Below are 14,267 nucleotides of genomic sequence, written 5' to 3'. Positions count from 1 at the left end.
TAGCTGATTCAAAGTAACTGCATCTACAGATAACTCCTAGCAGCCATTAGTAACCTAAAAAAACTGCAGCCTTCCAGATGAATGTTTCTTCAGAAATATTTGGAACAGTTCTTCAGAGACAAGGTTAAAGCATGAGAAGGGTAATGAATATTTCGTCAGTCAGAAATGGAAAAAATGGGGCAATTTTTTAGTAAGTTACATTTTACTGCAAACTTCTTTGTTTATTAATTTATTTTATGTGTAATCACAATTGATAAATGTATTCTTTGGTTAATGAATGATCTGTTAGTGTGATACTGTTACATGATTTTTCCTGTGTAATCATTTCAGAATTATTTTCTGTATCACTTATATATTGCTTACAAAGGAGGAGCAGGAGACAGAGTCATTTGGTGCCATGGTAAAAATCCCCAAACGTGCTGTAGTGTTGCTTTGCTTCATTGTGCTATAAATGGTATACTCTCATATGGATTGAAAACATGGGATTGTGGCCATTTGCTGAAGTTGAGTGCAGTAAAATAATTTTTTTTCTGAATTGTAATTTTAAAGGAGGAAACAAACAGTTGAGAGACTTAGTGCAACTCTATTGAGCATAAATAAGAGATTTAATTTTCTCACCTGAAAATTACAGATAGTAAGGACCACCTATCATTTGTTTTGAAATGGCTCCAGTGTAATTATTAACACTGTGAGTTGCCAGGTTTTAGGAAATGAAGTGCACAGGTTTGTGGGTAGCAGTTATTAGTTTGGTTTACAAGAGATTTTGGTCATTAGAATTGTGGTTTCAGGATGGCAGAATTCAAGCAATAGCTAATGGGAAAAAAAATACTTAATTTCAGCAGGACTTGTTTAAAGATATTGCAAGTAGATGTGTCAGTAAATTAAGGACTTTGTGTTGATATCCATAACAAGGCTGGATAAATCAGCCAGTGGAAACTTCCTTCCCTGGCACCACTGTGTGTGGGTCATGCAGCCTGTCTTGGATACTTTTATTCCATTACTCCTTGACAGGCTCTGATCTGCTGACTTGGAGTCTCAGAAATGACCAGAAAGGACATAAAAGAGAAATTTATTGTAGACTCAATGTAGGGATAATTTACCAGAGAAGAATTAATGTAAACATGATATAAATAAAAAACAAGAGTTAAAAAAGCCATGTGTGTTTTCCTACACAGGCAGAGGCAGAACATTTTTTTTTTAAATAGAAATCTGAGAATGCTGGTGAAAAGTTTAACTTATGAACAAAGAAAGAAAAGTACTATTTTTGTGAGGTACTTATTGGTGGCCAAACCAGAAAAAAAAAATAATCAAAAGAAATCCACTTTCAGCTCTTTTTCTTTGGAAGAATGAAGTTCACACAGTAGATGAAAAGCTAAATTGAGCTGCTCTCATGTGATGAATAAGATGTTAATCTATCAGTTTAAAAGGGTAGCTGTACAGTTACTGTAGTCTCCTACCACAATTACATGGATTGTTCAGGAGGTGAAAGAACCATGAAAAACTAATTATCTTTCATTTCCGAGAGAGTCAGGGTAACAGCTCATGGGTAATTCACATTTTGGTAACCCAAAATATACATTTTGTATATTTTACTTATTTTAAATTTAAAAACTTTACAATAAAAGTTGCTCCTTAACTTCCATACTTCTCAGTCAAGGCATTTCCCTGTGCAATAACCATTCAGATATTTAATCCTTGATTTAGACCTGAAGAAATAAATACATAAACTACAACAATAAAGCATTATTGTCAAGTGAATTTTTATGTATTTGCATCTTCCTGAATTTAACAGCCCAGTCTCTGAGGTAACTGTGCTATTAAAGCCTTCCTGAGTGAGATTACAAGAAGGGAAAAACTGAAAAAAAACCCCTCATCGCTTCTGTAGTACCTGTGATACTGCAGGGCAGAGGGAGAGCCTTGTTGACAATTCTCCCCAGACTGTTACCCTCTTGGAAGTTCAAGGAGGTGGAGATCTGCAAAGCATAGAACAAAGATCCTAATTTCTGGGAGTTTATTAGATTGTCTTTTGCATGAGCAGCTGATGAGAGCTAAATCCCTGAGTCAGGGCTGTATCGTGCCTGTAAATGCTCTCAGCACAGCCTGTGCCTCACACAGCAGCAGGGGAGATGCTGCCTGTCTTGCCCATGTGTTGTCTTTGGATTTTGCCTGGTAGATTTGCTCCCATGCATAAAACAGCTGGTTACTTGCCTGTTTTGTGCTAGTTCTTAATTTATAGTGCTAATTGGCAAATAGGTCTCATTTACTCTCAATTGCTCTCGTGCTTATGCTGCTTTATATTTGCTACAGTCATGGTCTCTGTGTTTTCTGTTTCTGATGAGCATTAAAATGTGTGCTGTGGGTTATGAGATGCACCTCCACAGAAAACTGTGTGCAGCTTACTGATCTACAAAAAGTGTGGTACTAATGACACTTGCTTTTATTTCCATACAGTATGTGCTGGTTCTCTGCAATTCTATTGGCACACCCTTGGACCCAAAATATATTGATATTGGTAAGTAACTTGCAATAGTCTTATTCTGTAATCTGTGTTGGAATTGACCTGTTAGTTATCTTTTAATAAAGAGAATGGCTTATCAAACAGCAACATTCCTTGTCAAATTGGCTCAACTTAAACTGATTCTTCCAGTTAATGCAAACTATGAATAACATAATTTTAAAAAATTGCTACTTTTCTTTATTTCTTTTTTTTTTTTAATGATACTGGTACTTCAGATTTTGGTACTTCAGATTTTGGTACTTCAGATTTTCCTTCACAACAGTGAAGGAAAATAGTGGTAATTCAACTTCTTTATAAGAAAATGTACTTTGAAGAGGGTCCAGTTGTATCAGAAGAATTGAAATAATTAGATCTAGACTTTCATTTAAAAAAACCTTGTTGCTGCTTTCCATATAATTTAAGCATCAATTTCTTGTGTTTCACTGTTGAAAGTATATTTTCCTTATCTTCATCACAGTTGTTTTATCTAAGTAGTTTCAGATTGTAAATTAAAAGTCAATTAAAAAAAATCAGTGGATTATAAGACAAGTATGAAAACACTCCCAAATCCTTACTAGTCCTGAATTCCAGGTTTTCCCTAGTGCTTGTTTGCTGCAGATGTGGTACAGAACATTGCCAAGTAATTGCATGCCACTGTTTTCTGTGATTTTTCCTTGAGAATAAATATCTTTGATTATTTTCACTTTAAATAGATGAGGGAATTGTAGTCAAACTGACAAATTAATCTTTTTATTTGACAAATGAATCCACTTTTATTTGTTCTAGTTTTTGTTTTATTTTTGGTTTGTTACCCAAATAGATCTGAATTTGGATTCAGAGTAGACACTGTGAACCCTGTTTGCAGTTTTCTTTTTGAACCTTGATTCTTTGATTAACTCTGCTGTTTTGTTGTAAGGCTAAATAACTTATTTAAATTTATAAAAATATTTATTTGCTTTTGAATGAGAGGGAAGACTCTATTATGACAAGAAACCTCATGATTTTTTTTAATGCCTTCTAGAGCCGTTTTATCCTCTCTGCAAAAAGAAACTTTTCTGGCTAAATTAGTCTCAGTAGAGAAGTTTTAAGTCATAGTGCTAATACTTGGAGTTAATATTAAACAACAAAGAGCCATTCTCTCTGATAAAATTGATGGGTAAAGTGTCTAGCAAAGTTTTGTTAAGATAGAAATGATGAGGAAAGTAAGGTGAAGAACTACTGAACAAGGAAGTAACAGCAATTTACAGAAGAATATAGGTAGGAAAAAAATCTACCAAGGACTAGAAATAATCAATATCTTAAATGATTATTTTCCTTTGGTCTAAACAGCTTTATTCTTTGTTATATATAAATTAAAGTTTAAGTATCATTTTCTAATGTTCAGTTTTTCAGTGATAGCAGGAGGAAATCAGCTTTGAGTCATACATATATTTTGAAATTTGTGCCCTATATTGTAGATCATAATTAAAATTAAGAGTATGCTCTGATGAATGAGTTTGACTACTTTGTCATATGGAAGGTTTATGAAATATTGTGATAGTTTTAGTCTTGTGAATTCTGGTTCTGTCCCTTTGATGTCCTCTTGCCACCTTTTGCAATAGGGGGGGCCATATCAGAGTCTGAAAGACTAACATGTCCAGGAGCTTCAATACCAAAAAGTTTATCAAGACTGGAAGAAAAAACATCAATAAGACAATGTAACAATTCTCTCCACTGCCAAAAAACCCATACAACCCAAAGCAAAAAACCTAAGCCCAAAACAGAATCCCATGAAGTAAGATGATGTGATGGCTGTTAGGGGTGTGAGTTGGGTGCCTGTTTTGTCCCTGTCCCATCTCTGCTCCTGATCAGATGTCTGCACTGTACGTGCCCATTGGTTTCCTGGATTTGCTTGGCAGGCAGGATTGGGGTGGTGGGAGAGGGTTCAGGGACTTAGAGGGAGTAGTTCTTCTCATTTCTGCAGCTGACATCTAAAATAAATTGGGTGAATCATTGATGGAGGGGGTCTTTTTGCTCTCCACTGGGTATGAAGAAGCCCAGGGCAGCCAGCTCATCTCTGTCAGAGATGTCTAAAATTAGGTGAGATGAATCCCACTCACTGTTAAAATTAGCTTTGCATATACATGTCTAACTCTGCATTTAAACTCTTTGCTTTGCATTTTTCTAGTGTTCAGTTTATGTGAACTTTGAGTCTGTGAGAGTTTAATAATTTTTTTTATTATTATAAACAAAGGTTTCTTTATGATTCTGCCAGTAGGACCCATCTCCTACAACTGCCTGTACACAAGAAAAGAATCTTTTTCAGTAACTGGGAACACTTAAAAAGAAAGTCTATTTAATTGAAAAATGCTGTTGTTTTTCCAACTGTACTTGAATTGTCCTGATTAAATATTTTTTTCCTTTAGCATAACGAAGCTTTCTGCAGTCTGCTGCTGTTCCCTCCAGTACTGGAGGACCAGTTTAGTGCATAGATTTGCTCTTTCCTAGAAGTGAGTTCATTTGTGAAAGTGCTGGCATTATAATGTTCAGCTTCATGGATGGACAAATACCTGAGGTTAGGAATATTTACATTTTTGAGTCCTGAAAAATTTCTGTAGCCTCAATTATAAGCGAGTCTTTCATTACTGTATTACACAGCCAAAGATTCAGCCTTTTTTTTTTTTTTTAAATATATGCATCCTGTAAGACTCCTTTAAATTTTGCTCTCCAAACTTGCAGAAGGATTGAAGGTAAAAATGAAAAGCAAATGCCTATGAATGCAACTCTTTTGGAACACATTGTGCTGGTTTCATCATAGTTACTTTCCTCTTTTTGTAACATTTGAAAATGCAACTTTATAGAACAACTAGAAATATTTACAACATAAGGTCAGTTGGTGTGAGAGGTTGACAGCTGTACATAGTCAAGGTCCTATTGTACAGTATATCATGCTGTTTATCACAGTTGGAGCTTTTTGGCAGTAGGAAGTGTAATTGTTCCAGTTTGACAGCATGCTGAACTTAAGCAGCTGTCTGGCCTTGCAGAAGTCAATAGAGAGAGAAGACCTTGTAAAACCTTAAGGGCAGAAGACCTTTCTGAAAGTTCTCTAAGATTCTGGTTGATACATGATTTCTAACAAAATCGTTGTCCTTTTGTTCTGTTTATAAATGAGGAAAATCAGCATTAATTAAATCAATTATCTGATGAGAGTCATTATTAATAGTTTAAGAAATAAGCAGTTAAACGTTAAAATGAACTTCTTTCTTACTCAAGATAATTGGATGAGTGTTACTGACTTATGAAAAATGCTATTATCTGTTTCTAAAATTCTTTTTCCTCTCTTCTTTCTACTAATACAAATTTTCAGCTAATTTCCTTTTAGTAAACTAATAAATTGTTGCATAAAGTTCTGTCCATAAAAAGTTAGGTAATTTTTGTTTTGAACTCTTGCACTTGTTTCAGACTCCTAAGTGCCATCTTTCAGAGTGGCTTAAATACACTTAGGTTGTTACTTTATTTGATTTTCATAAATGCTGGTGAAAAATGATTTGAACATTGTAGAATGTCCTCAACAGAGCAGTTGGTATCTGTGTGCTCCTGCCTTTTCTTGAGTGTGTGCTCTTCACTACCATGAGTCTGAACTGTATTTTTTGACTGGCTGTAACTGTGGTTTCTAGCAGACTGCCCCTTGTTGGAGCAAGAATCACCTGGAACTCTACTGAACATAAAGCATTTACTCCTCTTTGAGACTTAGGTGCCTTGCAGGCCTCTAGGGCAAAGCCTCTTGGATTTTGTCCTGGTAGGAGATGAATAGTGAAGAAAAAAGGCTGCTCATGTAGGGATGCTAAGTAGCTGACAGAGCATTTAAATAATGTATCTGAGAATGTGTGTTAAAACATAGTTTGTCTGAATTGTCAATTTATAATATTTTATAATACTGTTTCAACAAAGCGCTATTAATCTCATAATGACAAAGAAATTGTGACATTATGCAATGTTTCATTCACCCTCAGGAGATGTAAATCTCGTGTTGTTGGGCTCTAAGCCAGTAGCCCAAGTAAGGCTCAAAAAAAGAAGAGCTTATTTCCTTTATTCTGTTGATTTTTTAATTATGTCATTAGCTTTCTAATGTTTGTCTCTGTTAATGGTGGCAATAAAAGATTAATTACTCATTATCTGATGAAGGGCCATCACTTTAGCGTTCTTTAAACATTGATGGGTGGTTGCACTTTCAGCTGTTCCTCATATTGCTTTTTATTTTGTCCAAAGGCATTTTGCTTCCCTTGCTTCCTGTGCCTTGTGTTTGAGGTCCTCCACAATAGCTCGTGTTTGCTAGCCCATAAATTACTCTTTTCTTCATTGTCTAACATTACTGCATTCCATCCTACTCTGGGACAAAAATTAACCAGCACAGTGTCTTGTGTGCATGTTTTACAGGCTCACAGGCTTTCTGTCAAAGTCCTTTGATGAATAACTAAATATAAACTACAGAAGGTTAAATATCTTGTTATATAATATCTTTTTAATGGAAACACAACAGATGGTATCTGCTAAGAAAAGGTCACTCAGGCTGGATTATATCATCTTCTTACATGTGCTTAAGAGCACTGACATAGTGATGTGTTGAGTTATCTTTCAAGTGTGTGTTAGCACCCAGTGAAATTAATACAACAGCTTGACCAACATACAGGTGGATTAAAGGCAGAGCTGGAGTCCTGCCCAGGTGTCTTGCCTCCCTCCTGGATGCCATAACAGGGATGACTGAACTACATGTGAAAAGCACTTGAATTGCTGTTACTTACTTGATCCTTTTAATGTAAATTGTAATGGATTTTGAATATTTATGTTCTGTAAACTGTGGTTGTTCATGAGTTGTCCCACATGTCCCAACATGTTCAGTTGTCCCTGCTGTTGCCTGACATTTTTTTTCCATTTGTGAGCCAACACTTGTAGAGATATTTGAATCGGGCTCTAAAATAAGGTAGATTTATTGATTAGACTAAGTTCATTCCAGTTTCTCAGGAGCAGCCTGTAACAGACTTGTATGAAAACAACAGTTTAATATTGTGTCTGTCAGATTGCTTCCTTTCCATCAGATTTAGGTGGGATCACTTGTCTTTCTTGTTTGTGTATGCTATCTCATAGACTAGAAAGCGTCTCAGCCTTTTCATGTGGTGAAGTAATGTAGTCATGCATTAAGGTTGATTTCTGTCTATATTTTTACAAGGATTAGACACTGAAGCAGGTGTTTTCTAGCAGCTTTGAAGTGAGATGGAGTGTGTGTGGATGAAATGCAAACACTGTAGAAAGTTATTCGAGATTCCTGGGTATATAGGAAAGAAAGTGTCTTTCCTTCAGGGGCGAGGCTTTATGAAGGAATAGTGAAGAGAAATGAGGTGAGAAGGGAAAGGAGGGCCAGAAAGAATTTAAAGGGCAGTTGTTTCACATGTTGGAGTTGTTTTGATGGGGATGGTGTGTTTACCCTTTTCAGTATTTGGTCAGCATCTGAAAAGTGAAGCACCTGTTTAAATGTTTTTCTCACATATTTTCAATGTCTGAAAATTAAGTATTAAGACATTAATACTGAAGTTGAGTACTGGCAAAATCAGCAGGAAGAACTCAACAGTGTAAGAAGTTTACATATTGAGCATGGAAAGCTGCTGTGTAGTGGAAATGCTGAGAAGTGTCCAAATTTCTTGCCTTCTTCAGACTTGAGGTGCTTGCATTTCTGTCTGCTTAATAGTCAGAGCACAGGTTCTGTGAATGGCACTGATGCTCAGCTGAGCAGCACTTGCTGGCAAATCAATGCTGCTGTATAAGATGGTATTTCCCTATACTAAAGGAAACTTAAGTAGTTAAACTAGCTGCCTGGGAAGGGATTCTAGGTCTTCCTCAGCCTGAAGGGATTGAAATGAGCATATTGTCTTTCCTTCTCTGCCCAGCAACAGCCCAGACTTGAAGAGGCAGGGACATTCTTCCCTCATGTTGAATTTATGCCGTCATGCAGTCAAGAAGGAAAACATTTTAGGAACAGACCATAGCCCAGTGTGGAAGGCTCTGAGGCGAGAAGGTGGAATGGAATACTTTCAGTTGGAGGGGACTGACAAGGATCATCCAGTCCAGGATCACTCCAGGGCTGACCAAAATCATATTGCTAAGGGCATTGTCCAAATGCCTCTTAAACACTGACAGGCTTGGGGCACTGACCACCTCTCCAGGAGGTTGTTCCTATGAGTGTCTACCCCCTTGTAAAGAAATGTTTCATAGTGTCCAGACTTGCATTTGAATTGCTTTTTCCACAGATTTTTCTGTTTGTGATTTTTTTTTTGTTCAATGACTGACCAATATAAAAAGCTAAAATAGTCCTACAAAAAATGCCACGTGTCCTACTTTTATGTAATTGTTGAAGTTATAAAGGCAATTCTCTAAAAGCATCAGTTACCATGTAGAAATGCTGCTCTCTCAGATATGGCTCTGCATGGATCTGATCCTGATGATTGTGTCTCTGTGCTGTGCCCTGCAATTTCACATTTGGCTTAAATCCAGTCATTGCTGAGCCTGTTGTTGCAAAGAAGGGAAGGCCCTGCCTTCCATGCTGGCTGCTCATTCCTGCCTGCTCCAGCATTTGTGATTTTCTCTTTAATCCAACTTAATGTAATCTTTTATTTATTTAATTTTGAGGTCAGTTAGATGAATGAACTGATCAAATTTACTCTGTTGTCCAGCTGCTGCTAGAGCTGATATGAAGGAAGTGGCAGGAAAATGTGTCAGGGGTTGGTGCGTGTGTGCTTTTTGGCAGCAACTGTCAGTTTAGTCTGAGGCATGTTCATAACACACCTAATTGATTGTATTCTCGTGGATAAAGCATGAATACTTTGCCATCTTCTTTCTGGTGCACAACAGACCATATGTGAACAACTTTTTTCCCAGATTCAGGTATTTCAAGGTGTGCACAAATAAGTTTAGGCTCCATGGAAGCTGTAAGTCAAAGGGGGAGTCACCTCTTGAGTGTGAGGAATGCCCATGGCTGCAGAGGTTGGCATGGCAATGGGATTTAACATTGTCTTGGACCACAAGAACTCAAATGTTGACGAAGTGAAGTTCAAATATGAGGCTTAACACAAGTGTTGTGATTTGAGCAAACCTTATTCCCTCACAGGTCAGGACATTCTCATGTTTAACTTTTAAAGGATAAAAGCATTAGTTGTTATGGCACATACAGCTGGAAGTTAATAAAAAACCAGAGCAAACACATAGAATTTGTTAATGTTTTTGTTGAAGGAGACTGTATCCTTCAGTGACTAATTATTGAAATGAATGTGTTATAAATACATGAAATACATGAGTTGCATATAATGAGTAAACACTATGCTGCTCATGTTAAGCATCATCACTAAGCCTTCTTGCCCAGTATTGTCATTTTTACTAAAAAGTATTCTGCAGCCATTGGGTAGCTTATATAATCCTCTTGGTTTCAAAGAAATGAAATCTGTTCAACCAATCTTCCCCCATCTGTCTCTTGTAGCACTGCTCTTCTATGTGGCAGGCTTATAGCTCCCTCCAGAGTTCTGTTCTGTGCTAAAATTAAGAGGAGAAAAATTAAGAGATTCACTGTAAAAGAACTGTATTTTCTACTCACATCATGTTATTTGCATGACTCAGTGTTCCACTACCAGGCTGGTTTGCACAATTCTTTGGAATTTATCTAGCTTTTTTTTTGGTATCATAATGATTTACTTATAGAACTTAAAGACATTGGCTGATTTGCATACTAGGTTTCTTTATTTTTCTATGCCTTCACTGTTTTGGTTTTTTTTTTTTTTTTTTTCCACTGAGCATGGACAGCAGGAATGAAATACTCAATTTGTGCACATATTCTAAGTGGGCTTAGAGCTAAAGTAAAGAAAATGTCCTGCATTCCTACACTGTGATTTTTTTTTTTGGTATATTAAAGTAAGACTAAGTATGCAGTTAGCTAAATATTTAATTTATTGCCATTCAGATAAAGATTTTATATTTGGCCCAACTATTAACTAAGGTACAAACAGCATTTCTAGGTCTTGTCTAACTTAAAATTTATGATCTTTTTTTTAAGAAAAAGAATCTCTTCTATATTGTCAACTTTTGAATAGCCTTAAATAAGTATTTAACGGATCTTTTTAAGGAGATTCAAGATGCTCCTGAGCTGGTCATTAACCTGAAAGTTTGTCTATATGTATTTGCTGTTTTCTGCATCAGTGCATGAAGATTTGCTGAAACAGCAGGGAGAAGAAAGTGTTAATGGTAAAGTCAGAACTGGTAAAGAAGTTCTCTGCTCTTCTGGACAAGTCCACAAGGCCCCTGTGAAATTTGCTACCAGCTAATGAAAAATGCTGTTAGGTTGTGTGTGGGCAGATTTTTTGGTCATTGTTTTTTGCATTTAATGTATGGGTGTATGTTTTCATCCATCTTGGGAAAAATGTACAAATCAGCATCTACTCCAATGCTTGCTGCTGTAATTTTGCAACTCTTTGGGTTTTGTAACAGAGCCATTGTTTGTCACGATGACCAGAACTCATGTGATCGCGGCTTCCAAAGTAGCGTTTTACGTCTGGCAGTACCGGGTGGCCAAGAAGCTCACAGCCATGGAAATCAATCAGCTGGCACGCACCAGGAAAGAAGGCAGGGAAAGGTTTGTCTTCAGGCTTTGTCAATTTTCTTCCTCTGCTCTAGTGTCATTGATAAGGTGGATTCTGCCATGTCTAAAACGCAAACCCTTGTCTTCTCATTTTTCTGATGAGGTTTGTTGAATTTCAGGCCTGTAAGATGATGTACTAGTTTTGTATAACAACTATGTGTTTGTTATTCACATTCCTGAGACATTTTTGGATTAGTTTCTGTTCAGTGTCTCCATTTGGTTGCTGCATGTTTTCCCTTATGGAGCTGTGTGTCTTGATGCCTTTTTACCCCTCTCCTGTTTCCCCTCCATGCTCTTGGTTTCAGGCAGCTCCATTCCCTCTGATAACTTGAACTGCTTCTCGTCTGTCATTGCCTGTAAGAACTTAGTCTGTCCAGCTGGCCCTTCTCTAATACACTTGTGTCTGGTTGTGGCTTTGACAACTAATCCTGTATGGACTTTTATCCTCTCAAACTAAACAAGCCAAAGTCAACATCGTTTTGCTTCCAAAATATTTCTTTCCCAGGTGCTCATTTGTGGCATTAACTTTTCTGTCACCTCCACAAAGCTTGCAACTTTGTTATGGCTTTCTTTTTAGTTATTTTGTGTGTTCTTCCATATAATCTCTACACTATATCATCTTCCTGTAAACCTACCATCTCCTGTCACCATATATCCCTAATAATGAGTAATTATTTGTGCATGATATAATAACTTAGATTGTTGTAGGACTTGGATGTCCTAGCCTTGGACAAGATTATAAATTGATAATAATATAAAAAAATGTAGATACTTGTAATTCAGCCTTAATGAGGATTTTAGCATTCTAAAATCTTTCCTAATGCTACTTTTTAAGGCAAGAGAGAAGTTATAAGTGTTGAAGAGTACAGTAATACATAAGTTTTTGTGGATGTGAAGGTGAAGTGCTTCATAGTTATGGAGAAGACCCTGGGGAGATATGGAAGTGCACGTTTGAAAAGGACAACTGAGTGGTTGATGGTTTTCAGCAGGACACTTAACTGTAACAGCAGAAACTTAATGTTACAGGATGAAAGTTTACAGTTCATAGGGAATAGACCATCAGGGGATGTCAAAGTGAAAGCAACTGCCATATCTGTATATCAATTTAAACCAGGTTTATCAAAGGGGATGCTTTTGAGCGTAAGAACAGTCATAGCTTTTATTCTCTTCTCCAATTCCAATGGTTTCTTCTCCAAGGATGGAACATACTGATGCTACCAAAGTTGATCCTTTCTTTGGACTCACTTTTTCTTCTCACTCTCCTCCTCTACAGGATCTATCATATTGATGACACCTTTTCAGGGTCTGGAGACACTCACCTTGATTACAGCAAAGCTTTTGAAGTGAGTGATGTAATGAACTAGTTTACTGTGGTATCACTGGTAGCTTGAAAGAGCAGTAATTAGTGTTGATTTATTTATTTTCATAAATTTTCATTAGTAGAAGTGGTTGTACTTAAAATTTCTTTTACTTCTACCTTTTTTTATGTGTTGTTTCTTCCCTCTGGTTGGTGCTGTTACTGTGTCATTGTGTATTACTGGAAATACATTGCAAACTATAGTGAACATGGAAAAAGTATATTCTGAGTGTGTACAGTATATTGACATCTGCTGTCTTCCTGGTCAGAAGCAGCTCCCCTTACTTCAACAAAACATAACTTTGTTGAAACTCAATAACCTTTATGATCTTTTCTAGTATTTTTGGCCATTTTCACTTCATATGTGTGTGCAAGTGCTGTCTGTCCCTATTAATGTACCTGAAATTAATTACTTAACAACCCTCACAAGCCAGGGATTGTTGCTTTCTTGTGTTTTCTGGTGAACACCTGTTATATTTTGGATTTCTTATTTTTCTGGAGGGAGGGGCAGGAAAAGAAAGGAAGCTGTTAATATTATTGTTATGATTGCCATAGCAAAGGCTACTGATACCATCTACAAACTATCCACAGACTGTATGCTGACAAGGTTTGATTGCCTCTTTTCATGTGGATACTTAGCAACACTCTTGTTTATTTAAATGACCTTCTTTCTTTAGCAGGGCATGCTTACCTTTGCAATAAAACTGATACTGATATCACTTGTTTGCTTTCAGGGAACAAGAGATCCAATTTGTGCAATAACAGCATCTGATAAGATACTGCTTGTGGTAAGCTACATGATTAACAGAACTCCTAATTGCCTCTTGTGCTTGTAGGTATAAGATTCTTCTCTCTATGTTCATAAGCAGTCATAATTTCAAAGCATTTCTGACTTTAGAATTTACACAGACAAAACCTCTCTCCTCTTCTTCAAAGATAACTTTAATGGTTTCTTCTGTTAACTTGGATTCTTTCTTTAGGAGGGCTAATTCACTGAGTACTTGCAATTTAATTATAGAGTAGTTGCCTGAGTTAATACTTACACATAGGATTTTACAAAGTCTAGATCAGGACTTAATTCTGTAATCTGAGTCCTGAGAAGTCTCTTTGAGACAGTATTTGAGACAGACAAAGGCTGACAAAGTTTGTCTGTTTACATATGAATGGTATAATGCAGAGTACTGTACTATATACAGATGAATACTTTTGGATTATACAGTTGTGTGAGGTATTGAATCATGCCAAAGAGCTGGTGCATTTTTGTTCTAAGCTGGAAAGTGATCTCATTAGATGAACAAACTTATATGTGGGCTTTAAAGCAAGCTAACTGAACAGAACAAAGACAGAGAAAGAACAGTGTTTCTTAATGATATCCACCTTCTAGGAAAGATCTTGTTTTGTCATGTTCTGATTCTGGTGTGGATTTTTGTTTGTTTTTTTATTTTTTTATTTTATCCTTTGACTGCATTTTACAAAATCAGGTGGTCATGGGAGAAAGCATAAACAAATGAAGTTTGATGGTTAATAAGTGACTATGGGATTGTTGCTGCTTGAAGAATATGAAAATGAACTTCTGAAAATAATTAATTCTGTGACTTTTTTTAAAAAAGGAAAGGAATGAGAGGAAATGCCTTTGAGACCAGATCTGGATAAATGTGATGAAGCTGAATCCAAATGATAGTGGTTCAATTTTCTAATACTTCTGAACTGATCTGATTTTTAGTCTATAGGGTATGCATATGTGAAAATGTCAAAAA

The 14,267-nt window shown here is 36.4% G+C and overlaps 1 protein-coding gene across 2 annotated transcripts in view; it reads left to right on the top strand.

Annotated features, from left to right (window-relative positions):
* The window catches only part of WDR35 (WD repeat domain 35), a 42,956-nt gene that overhangs the window by 11,683 nt on the left and 17,006 nt on the right, over positions 1–14,267 (top strand). Inside the window, exons 11-15 of one of the 2 annotated variants that reach the window (XM_063150885.1) lie at positions 368–400; positions 2,452–2,512; positions 11,003–11,147; positions 12,427–12,496; positions 13,245–13,298. In XM_063150885.1, the coding sequence (XP_063006955.1) occupies positions 368–400; positions 2,452–2,512; positions 11,003–11,147; positions 12,427–12,496; positions 13,245–13,298 (363 nt within the window). The remainder of the gene's footprint in view (positions 1–367; positions 401–2,451; positions 2,513–11,002; positions 11,148–12,426; positions 12,497–13,244; positions 13,299–14,267) is intronic. The other variant, XM_063150886.1, reaches the window with a different exon arrangement.

The sequence above is a fragment of the Melospiza melodia genome, chromosome 3, assembly GCF_035770615.1.
Source record: "Melospiza melodia melodia isolate bMelMel2 chromosome 3, bMelMel2.pri, whole genome shotgun sequence".
Lineage (NCBI taxonomy): Eukaryota > Metazoa > Chordata > Aves > Passeriformes > Passerellidae > Melospiza > Melospiza melodia.
This window is presented reverse-complemented; position numbering and strand designations above follow the sequence as displayed.